Source organism: Podarcis gaigeae (assembly GCF_964106915.1).
Source record: "Podarcis gaigeae genome assembly, chromosome: 2".
Classification (NCBI taxonomy): domain Eukaryota; kingdom Metazoa; phylum Chordata; class Lepidosauria; order Squamata; family Lacertidae; genus Podarcis; species Podarcis gaigeae.
In genome coordinates this window covers 55,234,882-55,258,812 of record NC_139679.1, presented here as the reverse complement: position 1 = coordinate 55,258,812, position 23,931 = coordinate 55,234,882, and the positions used below count along the sequence as shown (strand labels likewise).

The following is a 23,931-nucleotide window of genomic DNA, read 5'->3' as shown; positions in this document are numbered from 1 at the left end:
ATTCCCCTATAGCTTTGGGGATTTTGTCAAGAACTACCCACAAACTAAAGCATATCTTCACAATCATAATGACTAGCAATTTTCTTTTTTTAAAAAAAGCCTATTAATCTTAGGAAGCTGGATTCTGCTTCCAATATATCACAATTTGTACATCTGTAGAACTGTAGTGGACAGTGTTGGCTATAACTGAGCATTTAACATCTGCTGAGATGGCATGCTTCACAAATTACAAAATCTGGAGATAAATCAGACTTGTCCAAATACCAGTGTCCAATACCCAGTGGCAGTGAACCAAAGTTTGGTTCTCAATAATAATAATAAACAACTCATTGTTATATCAGCCTAACAAATAAGCCAATCTTCTATAGTCATGGATCTACAACATTCAAATTGTTTCTCAAGTTGGCCTTTTAAAGCCAGATTTCCCACCTGAGATTTCTAGAAGGTCTAGAAACTCTTCTTGCCCACAAGAATCAAAGACCAAATTGTCTGATCTTCCTACCAAGCATATTTCCAGTTTCATAAACAGGTATATGGAGAGCTTTAGTAGCAGAGAGCACACCAAGTTTGACTGTTTTTCTATGACTACTGAGAAAAACACATTCCTTTGTGCAATGCAGATTAGGGGCAAGGTTCAGTCAAATTTAATGATATAGAACAAAGCTTCAGCAAGCTGTAATTTCAAAGGGAACAAGTGCTGCTGCTGTAATTTCAAGGACTGCCTTTCATATATTCTGGCATCACTTTTGACAGAGTATTTTTTAAAAAACAGGATGAGTGAGAAGAATAGAGGGGGAGCAAAATTCACACTGTAAAAAACTCACCCCTCCCCCCAAAAATGTATAAGACATAGTGCAACATTGATTGATATACAATAAACAAAATAACCTTAGACACCAGGCAAACATGCATTAAAACAACGTAACAGGATCTGGAAATTGTCACAAATTTATTCTTTCTAAATGCATGGGTGTTTCCACCCCAGAACCCATCATCAAATCCATCACCACCAAGTAACCTAGCTGCCAGAACTGTTGATAAGATCTAAGTTTCTAAAAAGCTGTTTTTCAATTCACTAGTAAGTATTAAGGCTACCAATATATATTACAGGCTTGTAACTTTTGCTGTACCGTTGTTATTTTCTCATGTTTGTGCAAGGATACAGATAGCAGCCTCGTACCCAGCATTGCTTAGGAATTCTAAGAAATAATAAATTGGAGCAGTTTGGGAATCACTGGTTAAAATCAATGAAAGGTTCAGACTGCTATCTTGATTGAAAAAGGAGCTCAATTTTATCCTAATACAGACAAAAACCTGCTCCCTGAGCTTCGGAAAAACTATGCAATATTTGGTTACAATATTTTAAGATGCATAGCAACCAAATAAGCAACTTTCCAAAAAGATACAGTAGATTTGGTTATATCCTATCATAGATTACTTTATATTTGTAATAGGCCAAATATTGAGCCTTATTAAAGAGGTAAGTACCAAGGACAGAAGCACTTCTGTAAGAAGACGAGAATACACTGCAACCTTTTCCTGCTCTGCCCCATTGATAATAATATTACCCATTGAATATCATCAGTGAATTCATGTGCTTCACTTGTGTTTCATAGGAACACCAGATTTTGGAAGAAACTAAAAGAGCATTTGTTGTCTCCCTCCACTCACACCACATTTCAATAATGACATATACCAGATGTTTCAGAAAAGGCTGAAAAGAGAAATATACACCTGGCCATTTGTGTTCTGCAGTAACATTGAAGAGGTTTCCTCTTCAGCCCAGCTGGCCACTAGCTTACACAACCTGAAGTACCTTAATTAATAACCCTTTGATGCTTACACTGAATATATACTGTCAGTGCAGCATATGCTGAGAAATAGTGATATATTGCTGCACCTGGGCATGGGTCCCTTATACTTTTTTACAAATCAAAGGGTAAATTTGTCAGTGGTGCTTTTATTTCCACACTGCAATTCAACTTGGTGGTTCATGGAATCACTTAGGGTTAGAGATGTAAAATTTTGAAGCCATGGAGGGAAAACGTTCCCCCCCCCCCCCGTTTCTTTCTGGGGGAGAAATGAAATTTTGGAAAAATTGAAAAAAAAAGTTCAGTGTGGAGTAGTTTTACAAATTGCATGAAACGCAGTGTATGTATTATGCTTGCAATAAAACAGGTAACCACGCCCCTTTCCCTCAAAAGCAACAAAAAAAGCAAGAAACCATCAACATAAATTATAATCAGATTTGCCCCTTAGCACCAACAGCAAATAAAGTTAAGGTCCATCTCAATATTTAAGCTCCACGGAAGGTCTACCCTTTGAGTAGTGCTTTAAAAAAACAACAACCAGAAGACACTACATATACATGCAGTTTATTCTATCTCATTTTCTGAACTACTGCTATCATTTTCCATTTATTCTTCCTCTTCCTATTTGTCATTTTTCTCATGGACTTCTAAAAAACGGCTTTGGGGGGAAACGGGGGGGGAATCTGCCCCCCCCCCATTTTTTGAGGTTTTTTCCCAGGTCTTCCCATCTCTACTTGAGGACAGCCAGGGCAAAGCGTAAGGAAATTTTTTTGCATGCCAGGCCCAGAAGGAACCAACATCCAGTTCCTGAATAGTATGTTGCGCTAAGGCTCAAACTCTGTTTGAAAGGAAAAGGAGTGTGTGTGGTTTTCTAAATTGAATTTGTTATTATATATTATAAACAGCATGATGGTAAGAGAGCTTCTCAACAGTTTACAAAAATATACAACAGAAGATTAAAATGATTGATAAAACACAGTTAAAAGCAGGTATTTAAGAGTATTCAAAAGATGATTAAAGTCAGCAGTGGTTAAAAGGAAGAAAATCACATGCAGCTTCTACGTGTTCAGCTGGGCTGGCCCTAACGAAAATGTTTTGAGCAGTTGCCAGAAAGAGTACAGTGAAAGCACCTTCCTGGTGGCAGCCGGCAGGGAGCTCCAAAGTGTGGGTGCTGGAACGCCTGTGGGGGGGAATGGAAAAATGGGAGGGGGGGTAATACAAGTTTTTTATTCCTGTTTTTTCCCAAAGCCATTTTTTCAGGAAAAATTGGGGGGGGGGGAGTGTGTGGAATATTCAAACAATATCAAACTTTTTTTCCATTTTTTTCTGGGGGAAAACGGCTTCGGGGGAAATCCTGGTTCCCCCCCCCCCAATTTTTCTGGTTTTTTTCCCAGGCCTTCCCATCTCTACTTAGGGCCGCCCCGGTTATATTTTTATTACTTATATTAATAATTTGTATGCCACTTGCAGCCACCTGTAAGTTGTGTACAGGAACCCCAATACGCTAAGACTAAAAATGAATTAAAACTATTAAAACATAGATAAAGTACGGTAACAGATAATCCAACATGCTCATCAAATGCTGTGTGTTAAAATCACATGGGCTGATGCAAAGTTATCAACAAGAAGGAAGTGAGGTAGATGAAGCACACTGTGAGACTCCCTATAAAGAGAAAATCTACAAGGGATTTTGAATAAAAGGAGCATGTTTTGCTTCTTCTGGTCTCCAGGGATGAGAGAGCAAAGCTTAAAGTCATGTATACCGGAGCAGTTACTGTTTGATACCAGAGTTGTTTTTTTCCAATGTGTACAAGCATTATGTTAACACTAGACTTCAGTCTGCTATATTTTTTGCCCATTGTGCTAGTGTCACAAGATCCTTTGGATCTGTCCAGTCCTTCAGATTCCATCTTCCGGATCAGATCTTAGGAGTATGCTTAGATATTCCACTTGATTGATTAGGCACAAATTCTGTTTAGACAGTACTCAGAACTTACGTCATTCTTCCTAAAAGTGAAATGAAAATTTCAGAACCATTCCTGGTACCATTTTGAAGGACTAGTATTACACTACCTTATTCCTTTTCTTTTTTGCATAAAATCTGAACTCATAAAGCGGTTACATATTTGTTGGCAGGTGAAAAAAGGAATTCTGCACTCTTTCATAACCCCATAGCTTATTGTTTATATACTTTATTAAGGAGTTAGTATAAAATTCCAGGCAAAAATAGTAGGATGTCAATGGGAAAGGGTAGCTCAGAATTCAAAACAAGTTCACCTGGGGCAAAACTCATAAACTTTTCCCTGCAAGGCTTACACCACTATCTAGTGAGAAGCTGCCCTAAAGGCCTCTCTAACGGCCAGAAATGGCCTTCAATAGTTCATCTCATAAGCATTGTGGGAAATGCCTTCCTGTCATATTCCAAGCACACAGGTGAAGCCAACTGCATGTCTTCCAAGCCAATTGTCACCCCAAGCAATTGGCCCCAACCCACTGCTTAGAACAGGGATGGGGAACCTCAGGCCAAGTGGTCAACTGCAGTCCCCCAGACATCTCTACCTGGCCCAAGGGACTCCCCCCAAGCCACATCTCCTCTCCCCACAACTACACCCCCTAGGTGGCCCTGCTATGCACACTCCTTGAGGGTTTTTGCATCTTTGAACCCAGATGATGCTTCCTGCTTGCATGGATGGAAGATAGAGCGTATGTGAGAGTGTTTGTGTAGAAGCTGGCCTGGAGTAGAAGGGTGAAGTTCACTTTTTGAGGGTGTGCATTGATGAAAGGGGCCCTAGTTATATGTATACAGGAATAAATGAGCAGAAGTGACTAAGACTTGCTTTAGATTTAAATAAGCTGTTGAAGAGATTCCTAAAATAAAACTGAGTACACATAAGAACAGCTATCCAAAATACGTCCCATATGTCTTCACACTTCCAATTGCAATATTTTTTTATTGATCCTTTTTATTAACTTGGGGAGATTGTTTAGTTTTATTTTTACTTCCTGGGTTGTTGTTGTTGTTTTCTTTTTGAGGCATTATTGCAGTGCGCCAGTAGAAGAATTTGCAGTGGATCGTGTCATTCAGTATCATTTTACGCTCCATCACATATTTCTTCTTATTACAGCCCAATTATTCACGGGTGCCATTTCTACTCTTACTGAGGGTTCATTACATTTGTTGCTTTTTACCAGAACAAATTCAATAAATATAGTTCAGTTGCCCTAAAACATCCAGCCAGCATTGGCAGAACAGATCTCTACCTGAAAATTAGAAAATATATATATATATATATATGCAGGTTTTGGTGTCCTCGGGTGTCTTCCCGTGTAAAAGTTGGGGTGTCTAGGCGACGTTTCGACGAGGTCTCACTCGTCATCTTCAGGCTGGTGCTTTCGGCTTCTTGTTACTGGAACAGAGCGGGATCTCAATGTTTGAGTTCCTATAAATACTGTAGAGGGGGTGTGGTGTCTAGCCTCCAATGTTCTGGGCAGAGAGGAAGTTCCCAGGCTAGTGTGCCTTTTCTTCTTTTGTTCCTTAATTACTTGAGAGATACCTTGAGTGATTTCTTGAGTGATATCCTGAGTACCACTTAGGTGGGTCATTAGGTGTGGATTAGTTGCTAAAGTCTTTGTGTCTTGACCTCTTGAACTTTGTGAAGAGTTTTCCTGAGAAGATGGCTGTATTGCACTTAGTTGTGCTTTGGCTTGGCTTCGTGTATAGGGGCGAGCTGTGGTTTTGTGGCTTGTGTCAGCCAGATCTGTGTAGGGATTGCAGGGGGGTGCAGCATCCGGAGGTGCCACCATGGATTGGCTACTGGATGGTGTCAGTAATTCATCTGTGGAGAGGGTCTGGGTTTGGGTCTGGTGTGGTTGATTGGTGTTGGCGTTCTGTGTGCCTCTGGATCTGGTGTCAGTTTTTGTGGGGAGGGCTAATTTCCAGATGTCTGGCAAGCGGGATGTGTCGTCACGCTTGTTCATGTTGTGAGGGTGTTTCTCTATCTCGATGGCTTCCATGATTATTCTCTTGTGGTGATGTTCCGTGTTAAAGAGCAATTTGGAATCTGCAAAATTAATTTCGTGTCCTGTTTCTTTCATGTGTTGGAAAAGAGAGGAAGTTTTTTCTTCTTTTTTGACGGCATTCTTGTGTTCTGCGATACGTGCATTTATTCGTCTGTTTGTTTGTCCAATGTACGTGGCTGGGCAGACTTTGCAGGGTATTTCATAGATCCCTTGGTTTTCCAACTGGATTTTATCCTTGGGGTTTCTGAGGATATTGGCTATTTTTTGGTTGGTGCAAAAGGCTGTTTTGATATTGTGTTTATGGAGGATTTTGCTAATTTTATCTGTAGTGCCCTTGATATAAGGAAGGAGGGCCATGCCATTGTTTTCCTCTGTGTCTTGGTTTTTGGGGGGTGTTTCCTTTTGGATTAGCTTCGTAATCCTGTTTTGCTGGTATCCATTGGCAATTAACACATTTGAGAGATTCTGTAACTCAGTTGTCAAGAACGCCAACACCAATCAACCACACCAGACCCAAACCCAGACCCTCTCCACAGATGAATTACTGACACCATCCAGTAGCCAATCCATGGTGGCACCTCCGGATGCTGCACCCCCCTGCAATCCCTACACAGATCTGGCTGACACAAGCCACAAAACCACAGCTCGCCCCTATACACGAAGCCAAGCCAAAGCACAACTAAGTGCAATACAGCCATCTTCTCAGGAAAACTCTTCACAAAGTTCAAGAGGTCAAGACACAAAGACTTTAGCAACTAATCCACACCTAATGACCCACCTAAGTGGTACTCAGGATATCACTCAAGAAATCACTCAAGGTATCTCTCAAGTAATTAAGGAACAAAAGAAGAAAAGGCACACTAGCCTGGGAACTTCCTCTCTGCCCAGAACATTGGAGGCTAGACACCACACCCCCTCTACAGTATTTATAGGAACTCAAACATTGAGATCCCGCTCTGTTCCAGTAACAAGAAGCCGAAAGCACCAGCCTGAAGATGACGAGTGAGACCTCGTCGAAACGTCGCCTAGACACCCCAACTTTTACACGGGAAGACACCCGAGGACACCAAAACCTGCATTCCTGTACCCGTGAAAATCTACGAAAGCAAATATATATATATATATATATATATATATATATATATATATATATATAAAAACTGGCATCATGAGAAAAAGCAGAGGGAAGCAAACCTGCCAAACCAATCCCTCCTCCTTAACTTCACCACTGTCACCAAGTACTTTTCATTCATTGTCTCAGCTGTCTCCACTAAACAGCCCTTTAACTTTCTGGACTTAAATTGGTCCAACCTACTCTCAATCTGGGTAGAGTAATCTAGCAGGCAAGCACAGGGTGAATATAAAGGACTGGAAAAATGGGGGGCAGTCCCCTGATTTTTCTGGGGTTTTCCTGAGCTTTCACATCTCATTGTGTAAAGTAAGGCCTCAGACCTATTCTATCCAAAACAAACTATGCTTTTATAGTTGGAGTTCTTACTCACAACAGAGCTAAATGCATCCAACCATGCAGAATACACTTGCTGCCCATCAATAAGGTAAATATAATATGCAAATTTCTGTAAGTTATACTGGAGACAGACTCACAACTACTTTGGCATAGAATATCTTCTTTTTTTTAATAGCAAAAGTACGCACAACCAAGTTTGCAACCCTTCTGTTTCCTACCATATCAAAACTGCAGTAGGAAAAATATAAAGACTTGACTCTAAGGACAATGGCAACCATGTACTTAATGCTTACTCATATTTTTATATTTTCCCCTATGTTTGGCCTATGCAAGTTTTACCTGTACAACTTCTGACATAGCACAGGAGCCATGTATTTTCATGGCTCGGCTAACACACAGAAAGAGCCTGTTTTGGAAGTCTAAGGCAGGCCACTGGAAGAAGTTCAGTAAGCCTTCGGTTATGCATGCCCAGCCGCCAGCCTGCACTTGGCTTGGTGGGTCACAAGTTGTGCAGACCTAATTTCGGTATCAGCTGTGAAATTCTGGCTTAAAAGCTACTTGCTACAATGTGGCTGCCTACATTATCTAAACAGCAACCATCAGATCCTCCTGGTGTTGCCTGGTAAACAGAATAAATAGAAATTAACTAGAAGGCCATTTACAACAATGTGCATATAAATAAGTTACACCTTACCAGTTTGGATTCTCTGAACTTTCCCTGAAGACTGACTCTTCCTTTAGAGTAGCATACTGTGTCCATGTGAGGCACCGAGTCTTCATAGACATAATTCTATCCTGCTTATTAAGCCAAGATTCTTCTTCTAAGTAGACCTCGGGCACTTTCAGGACACTGATCTGTTAGACATAATGATTACATGTTTAAATAACGTCAAGGTGCTTGAAGAAATAATGAGGAATTTGTTTATACTTAGCATTTGTTTCCATCCTCACACAATAAAACGATTAAGGACTGAAGCCACCCATAACATTTATCTCTTGACGCTAATACAGAAATTAAAAACTTTTAGCTGTTAGTGATGAAACCATGCAAACATTTAGGGACTTGTTCTCACGGCTCGGTGCCTAGTTAGATTTTGCCAACTGCTGCATCTTAAGCATCAGCTTAATTTATGTGACATTTTAGTTGCCTACATGTCCTGCTTAAAGTAATGGATTCTAACAGAAGACATTTGTCGACTGTTGCACTCACGACATAAACAGCCAAAACATTTGGTTCATTTTACATTCTGTTTGGTACCTGGAATTTTTATGTTTCCCCATCTGGACGAGGCATGGAAAAAAAAGGCAAACAGAAATGTGACAGAGAGAAATCATTTGAGTTTTGACAGACAGAATAAAGATTGCAAGTAAACAGTTCACAAAATGGAAGGTGATACATAGCAGAATGTAAATCCAAAGAGTTGCCAAGCTTCAACTTTAGGACACAGAAAGTTTAAACAGAAGAAATCACTATCCTGTTATGTTTATTTTTTCAGAGTCCTAGAGTATAAGGACATTGTTTTGATTTCCTTTTCAAGCTCCCAAAATGGCAGATAAGAGTTGTTTTTGGAAAATGCTCTTTTAGGAACTAAGGGAAGGATACAGGATTTCAAACACAGTCCCATCCTCAGTAGTGGCTCATATGGGCGGGCAGAGCAACAGCATCCTCTGGGCAGCATTGCTGTGCTTGTAAGTACAAGGATGGGGCAAATTGGTAGCAGCAAGGTCAAGGGGGCTCTGGGTGTTGGTGGCAGAAGCCCTGCAGAAGCCTCTCTGACTCCACCCCATCCCCATCCGAGCACAGTGATTCCACCCAGGACAAGGCCACTTCCCCACACCCTCCTCGCCTCGCCCACATGAGCTGCTGTTGCCTATCCTCACGTGGTCCACCCAGGATACTTAGAACCTTCCTAGTTCAAGTGGACAGTTCATTCTTTGTGGCTGCAAACCTGCACCGTTCCCCCTATATCCTTAAAAACCAGCATGCATCAACCTTGACTGACATTAATTACCTGTCTTAAGAAGTGTGGAATTACATTCTGGCATGTTGCAATCCTCCTCCGGTATATGATTCCTGTAGACAAATCTGAGCATAAAAGAACAAACCAACTTAGTGCTATTTTGGAAAATAGAGATTTTTTTTTAATAGTAAGAAAACAAAACCAAATGCTTGCACTATAGATGCAAGGAGGAAGGCAAGGAAGCCTAAATGTGGTAGAGGGATTCAATGTCCCTTCTTCTCAGCAGCCAAAGGATTCCAGCCCAGTTGCCAGATGGACCATGATGAAAACGTTTAAAGGGTTATATGCTTAGTCCAAAAACTATAGTATGTTTGCCCACCTCAACACATACAAAAAACCCTACTGGGCAGGGGACAGATGGTGTGGTTCAAACATTTTATTGGCATCTATGCTGGCAATGACAAAGCATCACACAATTCCAAATCCGAGCTTCACAGATTTGGCTAGAACTGCAATGGAATTGCTCTACAATTTAGCTGGTAGCAGTGGGGGAGTTAATTTTCGAGGCTCTCGTGTTGCTAGCTACAAGCTTCAAATATCTTCCTGGGTCAGCACTTCAGATCAAAAATGGCTTGTTCTGCTCACTCTGCATTCTGAAATACATCCTAAGAGTACAAAATACATCTCCACCCACCATTGTCAATGTTTGAGGCCTAAAGCAATTCTCTCAGACAATTAGAATTTATTTTTATAATGAGTTGGGCCAGTGACAAGAACAAAGCTCCCTACCGAAAAAAGAAAGAAAAGCCCCACCGCCTCTAAAACCCTTCACAAATTATAGTTATTGAGCTACAATAAGAACGTGACTGGCTTCCAAACTCACTTTGCATGTTAATATTTAATGATCCCAATCAAGTCCAGAAGCCTCAGGATGATGTTAATTGATGATCTGACTAGGCACACAGCCCGGTGGAAAAGGAGTTCTCAGGAAGAGACAAATCTCTCCCGTACAAAGTTTATCTGTGTTTTTTCTTCCCCTGGTTTTGTTCCTGGGAGGCAGCATTTTGCAGTAGGCTTTAAATAACCATGCTGGCAGTATATTTTTCTTTCCCAATGTGACACATTTACAAGGGGTCATAAACTGGTATTTCCCAAGAGAAAGGGATGGCTAAAACTATTATTATATATAATATTCAATGGAAAATCCAGAATTTGAGCCTCTCTTTTTTTCAGTGGTGGGGGAGAATAACTAAACTCCCCACCCCAGACCTCTCAAAAGACTGAAGTGAATGGTGTGAAAAATGGGAAAGGAGAGATTTGTGCTGAGAACCCTGCCTGCCTCAGCTTCAGCTTCTTGCAGCAGAGATCACCTTTTATGTAGTCCTTTTGCAGCATCTGCATTGGGGAGGGGAAACAACACTAATTCCTTTCCTCCACCCGGGCTGCTCCTACTTTCTGTTCTTCTGCCATCTCAGTATGAGAGACTTGGCTGAGAAGAGGGTTCTTCTGGGAGAACACAAAAAGCAGTCTGGCTGCAATAAACTCGGTCTGCAACCGCTTCCTAATGGTGGGCAACTGGGCAATTTGTCTTCAAGAGCCAGTTGAGACATGAGGGCAATGCACAGAAAGAACAAGAGCCAGGGAGATAGTCCGCAAATTGCTGTCTCCAAAGTGCTCTGAGCCACAGAGGCTGAATCTCAGAAACAGGGATGAATATTTATGGATTCTGACTGCAACTTTAGTAATGGGTAAGGGTTGGGTGTGGGGAGGAATTCAGGAGGCTCAATGCGAAATCACCTGATCCACAGCTCCCAAATTAAGGTGCAAGCAATTCAGTTAACTAGTGCCAAATTGAGGTGAAGTGGTCCAAGGGCAGCTTTAAAATTATCTCTCAATAATCACCCACATCTATATATCAATGGATCAGCTCACCCTATGAGTGGCACAAAACCACTTCAATCTCTGGAAGTGGCATTTTTACAGCTGCCCCATAACATTTATTCTGAACTTGTTAGGAATTGGTGTTTTGGTGTGGCAGCTTTTACACACAAACTCCCTCACCATTAGGCAGGCCTTTTCACTGTATTCTTCTCACTGCCTGCTAAAATCTTTTCTATTTAGGCAAACCTACCCAGACATGTACTCCAGGCAGGCAAAGAAGATGAAGGTATTCTGGGGTAGGCAAGGGAGACCTTTCCTCCTATCTCCCTTTACCTCACAACCTTAGCAGCACAAGCACAGAGGACTAGAAGGCAGAAAGAGAACCCTACTGGCTCAGTATCATCTGTCTAAACCGGAGGCCCTTTAAGTCAGGGCACGATTTGTGCCAGCTGCCTCAAGCAATGTGTGAGGTGAGTTCTAGACAAGGAATAATTTCCATTACATTCAGAAAAGATAAAGCAGCACCTCCAAGCTGCATCAAGAGTGCAAATCACACAGAATAAGCTTGTGCGCCTATCCCCCAGCTGGAAGAACCCCTAGCCAAAACCACCCCTTCTAGCTAGATTTAGTTTCAATGTGCTTTCCCCCTCCATTTAGCTCCAAGGCAGAGCCAAGGGTCACAACATACTGATGACATTTCACCCCAAACCTCTGAGTAACCTTAGTTACTGCTCTCACGTACCTGTAAATTACTGAAAACATTCTGGAGCCTTCTAAGCAACAGTGAAGTGTCCAACTTACCTGTTTTTTCTTCTACTGTTTTTACAGCCGTGACATGCTTCTCCATGGGACTTGGATACTAAAGAAAAAGGCAAGAGAGTACACATCACCATTTATTATGTGTTAAACACTTTGGGAAACGTTTTTCCTGAAAAGTGATGTATACGTTAATTACATCAGTAAGTAGGTACATAAAAGGAAATTTCCTACTCATTGATAAAATCCTATTAGAATTTGCATGGTATTTCTCAACAGATCTAAGTGTGGTGGCTGATTTATGCTAGGAGTTTGCTGTGATTGTTTAAGCCAATCAAGAAATTTTTCCTCAAGAAAACAACAAACTTCTTTAAATGGTCAGTTAACTCTCTTCACTATTGCCACACAAAACACATTAAGCACATATTTTAAAATTGTGATCTAGGTTACAAGGTGCCTTCAAAACAATAAAATGAATGAGATGGGAATTTTAAACTAGTGTGATATCTTCCAAACTCCACCCACTACCCACATCAAATGAACCCAGGCTTTTCTGATGAAGGCTATGCACATCTGTCAGCCGTGATGAAAAACTGGAAACACACCAGGGTGGATTTAAGGACTTAAAACCCTTTGTGATGTGAGGAAAACAACTGGGTGAATCTACCCTAAGAGTTGCATGGGGGAATTTGAAATGCATACTCTTGCATGCTCAATCCATTTTAACAGCCTTAAAGCTCATCTTAAAAGAAGCCAACATCATTCTCTTCCCTACACAACCAATAATCATTTTTGAAATAGAAAAAATAGAAAACCCGGCCTTTGAATTTCTGTATCAAAACTCAGAATCCACCTCTTTCCATTTTAGGATACAATTTGAATAGTAATTATACTTCAACTCCCCCCTCTGCCACCACCCTAGGCATTTCATTTTATGTGGGATATTGGAGTAGTAGTGTGTCTATTTGACAGGGTAAAGTGTCAATGTGACCACAGGGTATGTTTTAAAACTCTCATTCTTAACACATTGGCCAGGTTAAAGTACAGCTAGAAACCATGGTTTCTTTTCACATCCACAAGCTGCAGCAAACCTCGGGCTAATGCACAGAAGAGACTTGTTGCATGCCAAAAAAGGGGCCCACTTTCAATATAAACCAATAGTGTTTTCCCATAACACGTGAAGCTGGGGCTCAGTGATTTGTTTCCAACTGTGTTTTGAGACCACAAAGTGAAACCATGATATGGCTTTTAAAAAAGAAAGAAAGAAAAGCCACAGCTCCCCAAATGTGTTCAGAATTGAACAATATTCCAATCTCCTTCTCTGGAAATTGAACCAGGAAGCGGGGGACAGAAAGACAGCACAAAACTTATATTAGATAAAAGATAGTAGTAGTAAATGGGTTGTACAGTGATGATAAAAGCCAGGTATACAAGTGAATATAAATGTCATATGAGAAAACACGGTAAAACTCGAGGAGGAGATACTAACTGAACTATGCATTTCTATGTTCACTGTAAGAAGTTTCATTAAGTGAAGTATATGGCAGTTAAATCTGATGCTTCCATGCAGCTTGCTGCTTTCAAATGGTAAGTAACAGTCTAATTACATTATCAATGAAACTTACACTCTATAAGACCCATTCGTGTGAAACAAAAAAGCCATTTGCATAAGTCTTCCACTAAATAGCAGACTCTATTACCCAAGTATTTAACTAGGAATAGACTCAATTCTGTGCACAGCTTAATATAAGGGAGATGAGTTAAAAGCTTATGAGCATGTGGATGGTTTAACTATTAGCAGCACCACAGCTTTCCCCAAGTCCATCATACCTTGTTTATAAACAGAATGCAGAAAACCCAAAAGGAAGAAATGCACTCATTGATCAAGCTGAATAAACTCTCTGTTGGATATATAGGTGATGTGCTCATGCTGGCATAGCTCAATCAGTAAAGCAAGAGACTCTTAATCTCAGGGTAGAGGGCAAAAAGTGGCAACCGCACATTGGGTAAAAAGATCCCCCCTGCCTTACAGGGAGTTGGGCCAGGTGGCCTTGTGGTCCCTTTCTAACTCTATACAATCCTTTGACTCTACCATTATATCAGCTACTTTTGTGGATGCTAGCATCTTAAGTTGCATTCTAAACTGGTGAGTTATGTGTGTATGACCTTTTGTGCCTCAATCACCTGAGCAAGGAAAAGAGAAAGCAAGAAAGAGATCACATTTCCATTCCATACAGTTGTACCATGTAACAGTTGGAGATGATGATTACCATATAAACCCTGCATGTGAAAACAATTTAGCTACATATAGCTATCAGTTACATGTATAAAGAGAGGGAGGAGGAGGTAGTCCCAGAGAAATGTAGAATGGTAGCATTCTTCACTGCTTGGTGGGCATTTGCTTTGCATAGGTGAAATATATGGATGAGTGAGCTTAGCTGAAAGTTCTGTTTTACTGGTGAGCAGTTAACATTTCTTTCCAAAAACAAAAAACTTCTTCAACTAGACCACAGCCTTCAAAAATGATATGATGCCATCTCGTGGTCAACTGTTCAAGTGCATCCAATTTGCAAATAGGAGACAGCAATCAGCAAGGGGTGTGTGTAATGTGAAAAACGTGCACTGTGGCTGTTTATTCCTGGAATCCCTACAGATTAACTGATGCTCATCCAGTCTTCCAAAGCTTCCAAACTGACTGCTTAGCAGATTTCACACTTGAATGAGAAAGTGGCGTCCTTATGAGGTGTCTTGTAAACCTGCTACGAATTAGGTACCAATCACAAGCATCCCAGGTTGGACCCATATTGAATACTAGTGTGTTATATCACTAAGCTGGAAACTTTGTTTTAAAGTTAGACAGCACAACCTTCTTCCATCAGAGACCAAAGACACAAAAGGTTTTACAGTGACCCAAGAAAAGGTTAGGATCACATGTTTATCACAGAGGCATAGGAGCTACTTCTCTGTGGTATAATATCTCTTGTGTCAGAACCACACAGGTGGCCCCGTTTCTGCCTGCCTGCAGAATAGTATACAGTATATAATGAGCATACATTAGATATATTCTTCATTTTTAAGATCACTCACAGGTCACAGCAATCTCTATGATTTATTGCAATTATGTGATTCACTTTGCTGGGTGCTCCAATATATTAATTAAGCGTATTAAAAAGATTCAATTTTCCTGAAAATTTAACAGATGCCATGCTACATTAAGAAGAGGCCAACAATTCAGCAAGCTTTGCATGTGGAGGAGACTTTGGGATTACTTATTGGGACTGTAATTCTTTCTCTCCCCTTCTATCACCCTCTACAAAGCACCAGGTCACAACTGCTTTTGAAACTCCACTCCAATGACACTATAAAGATGTTTGCTTATGATACAGCGAGAGGCTGTTTTGAGAGGGAGATGAAAGCACTTCTTGGTGTGAAGATCAAGTAGTGCTCATCACTGAATTCTGACATATGATGAGCTATAATGGTGATTTTCCTGCTCTGTTGAAAAAGATGGATTACTTTTGAAACCCTGTGTTTGCATAGTATGCAATTATTGATTAATACTGTTTTTGCTTTATGTACTGCTTTTTCTGAAAAACATTTGTTTTCCATACAAACCTTCCACAAAGAGAAAATAAAGTAAGTATCACAAAAGTCAGCATGAATTCACTTTTCAAATGGGGCTTCCAACCAGGTTAAGAGAAGACGCAATCCTTAGAATATGATGCAAACCAAAATACAATGCAAGCACACTATATAACATTCACAAACACATAAATGGCTTAAATGAAATCATAGCAAGAGAACCACCTAGTCTTCTAGTTGACTGTACAGAGAATTCAGCATGGTTTAATATAATTTGTAATGATAACCAAAATCCTTCAATGCAAGAACTGAGTTGATATTTAAGTACACATGCTCAATGCAACTAAAGAAATGGAAGCATCACAGGACTGCAAAATATATTTGAAGGATTCTCTTTTAAATCCCAGTGGGAAAGAAATCAGTTCCAACGATTTCAGGCTTCCAGGATATCACAGCAAATAAATGTATCATAAAGTAAACTCTAGTAAATGCATGGCACAGCTAGTAAAAGAACACATATCAAACATAGTAAGGGGTTGACAAGACCAAAAAACAAACAAACCAGTAGAAGTTAGAAACCAAGTTGCTATTTTCAAAATCTATCTAAAGTGGCTATTTTATTTTAGTCAAAGTGAAGCATCCACCCGCTTCAGAGCTCATTCCTTCTACGTTAGTAGTTACGGCACAGAGCAAAGATGAGATTCCACGGGGTCCTTGTGCATGCTTTTGAGCAATTGAAGCAGCTCCCTTTATGTTGCTGGCCTTACAGTGGCCAAAGGAGTGTGATGACAGTGAAGATATAGAATCATAGAATTATGCAGCGGCTTGTCATGGGAGAAAAGACTGCTCACCCTTTAAAAAAAAAAAAAACTTTGTCTGCTGAAGAAAGGCATGTTGGGAAAGAAAGGTGCAGAACAAATGTCAACACTCAGGAGCAACTCATACACACACACACACACACACACACACACACAAACAAACAAACAAACAAACCTAAATTAGGTACAAAAATTGTAGGAGCATCATCGGTGTGGGTGGTTTCCTCAATTAGTAATCTTCTTCTTCGGCGATCACTCGTAGCCAAGAAAGATTGTCTTCCATAAACACGGTTTTAATAATGAGTCCGTAAGTGACTGGGGAGGCCAATTCTGGATCCACATGTCCTTCCACAGTGGGGACATTGGCTGCCAATGGCTGCCACACAACATGTTTACGTGGATGTGATGGACAGAGAAGAAATGCCCCCCCACACACACACACACACTAGCAACCAGAATTTAGGGGGAAATGCAGTTTACTCACAAGGATTAAGTTAGCATTCCTCAGAAATTAGTTGCCTCAACCCTTCAAAAGCATTTCTCACATTCCCATGACCAAGCACAGACACGTTTCACCTTTCCTTGGGCAGCAAAACTAAAATGCTTTCTGTTTTCAATATTGTTAGTTACTTTTAAGGGACGCAGGTGGCGCTGTGGGTTAAACCACAGAGCCTAGGACTTGCCAATCAGAAGGTTGGCGGTTTGAATCCCCGCGACGGGGTGAGCTCCCGTTGATCAGTCCCTGCTCCTGCCAACCTAGCAGTTCGAAAGCACATCAAAGTGCAAGTAGATAAATAGGTACCACTCTGGCGGAAAGGTAAACGGTGTTTCCGTGCGCTGCTCTGGTTCGCCAGAAGCAGCTTAGTCATGCTGGCCACATGACCCGGAAGCTGTACGCCAGCTTCCTCAGCCAATAAAGCGAGATGAGCGCTGCAACCCCAGAGTCGTCCACGACTGGACCTAATGGTCAGAGGTCCCTTTACCTTACCTTTACCTAGTTACTTTTAAGTTTAAAACTACAGGTCTGTCTCAGTGCAATCTGGTGTTCAAGATCAAGTCAAAATGTTCGGTTATGGAGTGACAGCCTTCCCACACAATCATACCTCTCAGGCTATTTACAGATACATATTGCACACAGAAGTTCAGTTTTTACTGTGGAGTAAATGCTACTTTCCCTTGCATCCACTCCTCAAACACACACGTACAGCCTCTGAATCAAATGCCAAGTGAACCTTCCTTTTTGGCCATCTGAAGCATGTTTCAGGTGAACCATAGTCCTTTCTCTATCAACAATCTTGGATAACAGCTTGACACATTTTCTGTTTGGTCCTAATAAAGGTATTATCCAACTATGGATTTCTGGATTTTTATTTTCTTAAGGATCACATGGCTACCCTTGGGTTTTTTATGTGCTAAGATGATGCCTGTCTAGATTCACCTTCAGAGTTAGTAGTTTTTTAGAAAATGAATAATCCAAACTAATATTTTGCTGCTGTCAGAGACAGAAAATGCAAAACTATAGAATGGTCACAACACAGCTGCATCCTAGTGAAAATGAGAAGGGATTTTACTAAGTATTTAGGAATCAAAAAGGAAAAAGATTTGTTAATATACTGGACTGGAGTAGTAGAGCCAACACCATCTCAGGGTTGCAAGCAACAACCCAAATGAACCAAGGAAATTGGCCATCACTAGAGAAAGAACAATTACTGGTAAATGTATGCCCAACAACAACAACAGATCATGCAGAAATAAATGACCTATCTGGTGTAGGCAACAGTGGCATACTGCATGAAATCAGCTGACATATATAGCATTTACAAATCCTGGACAATTCTGAATCAAGGGTGAAATCAGTCTTTTTTTAAAAAAAAACAAAAAAAAAAAATAACCACCTCACTGATTTTAACTGAGCAGGTTTGCAGCTTACAGTGGAAAGGCATGACCCAAACTAATAGGAATTGTTTGACTCAATACCTCACACAAAGATTTAGATTAAATTAAAAAGCAAAATACACACATTAAGAATTGCACTGGGCAAAAATTGCACTGTTACTAGATGCAATGATGATCTGTAAAGATGGGGGTCACATTAATTACAAGAGAAATCCACATGCTGAGAAGCAAAACTAGGTAAAAATGAAACTGGTAACAGAAGAGTTTGCAATAAAGCTTAGATTGCTAGATATAAGGTGGAAGAACACCTCAATGGCAGTGGCTCTCTGTTCTCTTACATTCAGCATCAACAGAAAGTAGGACGAGACAGTATGGTGCAAAAACTACAAGCCTGCCAGTGAAGTCATTCCACTGAATGAAAAGTACTGGGTTGCTCAAAAAGTTGTCCTTTTGCACCCCTTGAGCAGAGGAGAGATAGTATTGAGCAGGGTCATCTGACCTTAGTATGCGATTAAAAACCTGGCAAAGAAATAGCAATTACTTTTAAATTTCAGTTTCATTTCTCAAAAGCCACAGCTAGAGGGCAATAAAGTCACCATATTATGAACATCTATAATTAAACAGTTTCTATACTTCTATTCAGATTAACAATAAGAGTAGGAAAATACACATAGGAATTGAACACCAAAGCCAGACATCAAACACAGATGCATGTAACCTCTCTCTTTTTTTCTTAAATGAAAATAGCCCTTTCTAACCAGCTGCTATCAGGTAAGACCAACATGTAAGGGGGGGAGCGCTCAAAAGGAAGATGACAACTCCCTAAGGCTCCTTTTTCATTTTAAAAGATTGGCAGGGGAGAATTAGGCGTCTGTGTGTAACCTCAAGCTTGCCCCCAAGAGTCAATCTAGTGTTCTTCTGTGTGCGCTTGAAGCTTCGAGGAGAGGCTGGGATCTCTACCACTTGCATAACCACTTGTTATGAAGAAGTAAAAAAGACACAGAGAAAACTCCTGGTGTGTTTTACTTTCCCCAAACTTCAAGGCCAAATGAGATAGTAAGGCCCAGCCTGTGATGTACTTTAGAGAAGAAACAGCAAGAGTTTCTCCTCTCTGGAGAATTTATGTAAATAAAGGATGTGGAGTCATCTGTCTGGGACACTGCTGTCCCACCGTGCATTTTAGCAGGCCATTGATCAAGTTCTCTTGCAGCTCTGTAATTCTATTATTTATTTAAAAGAAACAAGAGAAATACTTGCTCCTCCCTTGAGTCCCAAGGTAGAGGCAGTGCCTTATCTCTTATCTAGGAGGTTTGGGAAAGGTAAAAATAATAAAGGTCTCTCCCTCTGGTTTTTGTCATCTAAAAACCACACACACCATAAAGACTTTGCTTCCCCTTAAAGCTCCACAACAAGCACCAAAGGCTTGGGAATGACAGTCTTATATTACTTGCACTCAAGATAATTCCCCCAGTATGCCGATGACACCCATTTTTCATTTATGTTACATCAGTAATGACTTGTGAACTGATGAAGCTCTAGTGAGGAGTGCATGCATGCCCTAAATTATTTGAATGCATAGCACACATACCATTTTGGTATACCTGAAACATTTTTTTGGTTAGTTTGAACATAGGCATTTTGGCGGCAGTGTTTGAAACTCTTATTGTTCTGGGTGCATTTTGCGACAGAAAATTTCATTGAGGGTTTCTGAGCTCTGGGTGCAGTATTGCACCTAAAATTTCAGAGTAAAACTGCAGAGTGGAAGGAAAGGAGGACCTTTCTCTGCCTCCCCACTTCCAGCCACTCTCTGAAGACTAGAGAAGAGACCCTCCAAAGAATATTAGGGGGAGTGAGCAGGCAAAAGAATAGGCCATGTGAAAAATGAACATAGGTGCAGTTCATTCATTTTCAGCTTTCTATTCTTGTTATAAAAAAGTGAAACTTGTTTGATATCACTTAAAATCATTTAAGGTTTAGAATTTCTTTATTTCCTTCTAAGGAAACTGATTAGTTCAGTGAAACGAGTTTTGTAGCCGGCATCTCGTTAAGTCTTTGTTTAATTTTAGGTTATTTTTTTGTTACTTTTTTGATTTTTGTTAATTTAATTCAATTCTATAGTCGATTACTTCTCATTTCAGGGATTTTCACAGCAATTCTTTTGTTTCATGTAATTTCTTGGTTCCGTGACTGTCTTTTTTTTCATAGGTTTAGCTTTCAGCTTTCATATCTGTTTCTAACACTGTTTGGCGGGCAATCCTGTCCTGTGAAGCAGCCAGCCAGGAGTGGACGTCAACCCCCAGCTTCCCCTGCACGTTCTGGCTGCCTGGGCATGGCAGCAGCACGAGGGGCTGCAATCACCACCCAGCCAGGACGGGGGTTTGCAGCCACTCTATCCTCAGGACTGGTTGCAGTAAAATAGGGGAATACAGATGTTTCTCGCACACCCTGCAGTCTGTTTCAGTCTTAAGATGACAGTGCAAAAAACTATGCTTTTATAGTTACATCTTATCGATATGGTTATACAATGTATCAATAAACAGTAACATAACAGTACAGTAGTCATTTTATTATTTACTTATTTATTTATTGCTGCATTTATACACCACCTTAACTGCCAAGGCATCCAAGGCTGTTTACAGTTCAAAACATTAACACACAAATGATACCAAATATTCTCAGGCCAACTTCAGAAGCAGGTGGCACTAGCTCCCAGCCTCCGATTCCTATCTTCTGCTTTTCCTTGGGGCACCTAAGTCTTAAGCATCCCCAGGAATGGTTGAGGTAAGGCTGCCCCAACTGTTCACACGAGGCCACTGAGGTTTCCTCTGGGAGCTGAAGGCATTGTGTTCACTGGCCACTGTACTAATGGTAGCAAATTATTAAATGGTAGCAAAACAGTTTGACAAAAGCAGCAAATTAATATACGATCCTGTGCATTCCTTCTTAAAAATAAACTCATTAATTTCAATAGGGCTTGCTTGCTTCCAGATGTGAGCTCCAATAATCCCACTTTGGAAATACAAAAAATAGGTCATTTTCAGATCCCACCTCTGGCATTCTTGTTTTTAAGTAACCCAAGATAAGGGTTTCATTTGAGCCAAGGTTTCAAACCGGAACCAGATGTGAATGCCATGTAATCCTAACCACATCAGTATTCATTAGTAGTAGTAGTATTGATCGCACATATTCATCACTTGCAACAACAAAAAGTCTCAAAGTGACTTACATCTGTAAAAGCAGACATGAAACAAAATATACAATACATCAAAAAGATAGAAGAATGTTAATTGACTACAATAACATAAAAGGGATAAACCTTACCCCCAAAATATGAAGAAGAATACAGGCTTGGGTATCATTGTGCCCTATTACACAACAGCTTCTTCTGCAACCATGTTTGGCCACCTGTGGCAGGTAGATGAAGCTGGACAGGGTCTACACTCCACGCAAGATGCATGGATATTATTTGCTCCCCTTTGTGAATAATTTTTTACAGGCTAGCATTCTTTTGGGCCATGGCCTGCTGCCAGATTATAGCCAAAGGCACAAGTGCATTTTATCAGCTCCATATTTTCATTGCTTTACTTATTTAGATATTTGTGGCATTTATATACCGCCTAATTAACCATGTCCCCTGGGCAGTTCGCAAATTAAAAACAATAAAACACAGATGCAATTAACAACTAAATACAATCAACATGAAAGTAGCACCAGTACAAAGGTCTGTGTAAAACCAGCATAAAACCATACAAGTTGCAGTATAGTACTAAGATTTGGGGACCATCATCCATGTTTTGTAACTCCCACATTTGATTGCTGTTGATACATCACATGTGTGGCTTCCCTTTAAGGGTATTTGGATGAGCATAAAATCATACAGTTGTAGAGCTGCAAGGAACCCCAAGGGCAATCTAGTCCAACCCCCTGCAACGCAAGAATTACAGCTAAGGCATCAGGGGCAAATGGCTATCCAACCTCTGCTTAAAAACACCCTAGGAAGGAGAGTTTGCCACCTTCCAAGGGAGTACGTTCCACAGTTGGCTCTTGCTGCCAAAAAGTTATTCCTGATATTTAGTTGAAATCTCATGTTTAGTTTGTGGTCCACTAAGACCCCTAGATCCTTTGCACGTGTATTACCAGTAAGCCACGTGTACCCCATCTTCCATTTGAGCAGCTGGTTCTTCCTGCCTAAGCGCAGAACCTTACATTTGCTCCTATTGACATTCCTTGTTAGTTTTGGCCCAGTTCTCCAATCTGTGAAGGGCATCTTGAATGCCGATTCTGAATTCATCCTGGCTGCTCCACTAAGGAGATGAAGTCAAGCACTTTGGAAACTATACAAGACACCATGGGCGTAGCTGGAGGGAAGGGGCAGCTGCCCTCCCCAAAAAATCAATAAAAATACATAAATATACATAGTTAACTGAGGTTCTGCACCCCCCCTCGAAAAAACAAAAGGCCTCCCCTCAATAAAAATCCCGAGTACACCCTGCAAGACACAAAAACCTTGTCTCAATTCAAAGGAGTGGGCAGGAGCGCCTTGGTATTTTTAAGTAGCACTTTCGTGAGAACTAAGCGAGAAAAGCAGCAGCGCCCACCAGCAATCGCCAGGGCGAAAAACGTGCCGGAGAGAGAGCACGTGCGAAACGCAGCAGTGGGAAGGAGAGATCCAGAGGCGCGTTCACACCCCCATCCGATAAACACGGGGAGCCTCTGCCTCAGCCAGGAGGATGGGTTAGATAGCACGGCCCCCACCCGCGACACAACACGCACCCCCCAAATACCCGGCCTCACCGCGTGTTACGTGGCCAGCAACAGAAAACTGCAAGGGGACACTGAAGTTGGGGCTCAGCTAACAACCAAAAGAGAAAATCGGAGGCTGGCAAAGACTTCCAATTAGTTTTGCCAGACTGGAGAGGGCGTGCGTGGAGAGTGTTCAATATAAAGATTCGGCTGGGGCGCACCGTTGCCGCCATTTCTCCGACTTATCCTCCCCCCCCCCCCGTCCCCACACACTTGTGAATGAACCCCATTGAGCCCAAGGAAACGGGGCCTGACACACAGCTTCGGGGAAGAAAGAAAAGGAGCTCCTCTTCTTTACCTTGCGGAGATAGCTGGCCACTACCTGCTCGAAGGGGTATCTGTAAACCTTGCGCGCCTCCACGGTCACCCCCATGGCGGGAGCCGAGCAGCTGCTGCCGCCGCCGCCGCCGCCGCCCTTCGTGCGGACCCCCTCCTGCCAGCTTGCTCCCAAACGCCGGCGGCGCTCGCTGGAGGGCCTGGCCGCTCCCTTCCCCGCGCAGGCTCCGGCAGCCCCCTCCCTCCCTCCCCCTCTCTGCACAAACACCCGCTCTCCAGCTACGTCGTTTTGCCACGGGCCGCCGCGTTGCCTTCCGAGTAACACCTCCCTAGGTCACAATGCTAACGCGCGCCCAGACGGGCTGAGCGACTTAGGCCTCTCTGGAAAGCAGGGGAAAGAAAGTTCGCTACGGCTACGAAGTCATCGGACCGTTGCGCTGTTGTTTTGAACCAAACTGTGCTTTTTTGTTTTTTGTTCTGGGGACTTCATAACGCGGGAACACAACGACACGTGTTCGGCGCTGGCGTGTGGCCGCTCCCACGTTCCTTTACTTCCTTTACGTTCCTGCCTCGCGGGGGAAAGTGCATTTTCTGTAGAACCGTGATGACGTTCGAAGTGGAGAGAGGCCCCCTCCGGAATCCAATTACGCAGCCCAATT

The 23,931-nt window shown here is 41.5% G+C and overlaps 1 protein-coding gene across 1 annotated transcript in view; it reads right to left on the bottom strand.

Moving 5' to 3' along the window:
- PRELID2 (PRELI domain containing 2) overlaps positions 1-23,891 on the bottom strand; it is a 36,450-nt gene extending 12,559 nt beyond the window's left edge. The window contains exons 1-4 of the mRNA XM_083728332.1: positions 23,295-23,891; positions 11,943-12,000; positions 9,312-9,385; positions 7,994-8,154 (exon numbers count right to left, since the gene is read on the bottom strand). Of these exons, the coding sequence (XP_083584458.1) occupies positions 7,994-8,154; positions 9,312-9,385; positions 11,943-12,000; positions 23,295-23,369 (368 nt within the window). The 5' untranslated portion in view covers positions 23,370-23,891. The remainder of the gene's footprint in view (positions 1-7,993; positions 8,155-9,311; positions 9,386-11,942; positions 12,001-23,294) is intronic.
- Between the last annotated feature and the right edge of the window lie 40 nt (positions 23,892-23,931).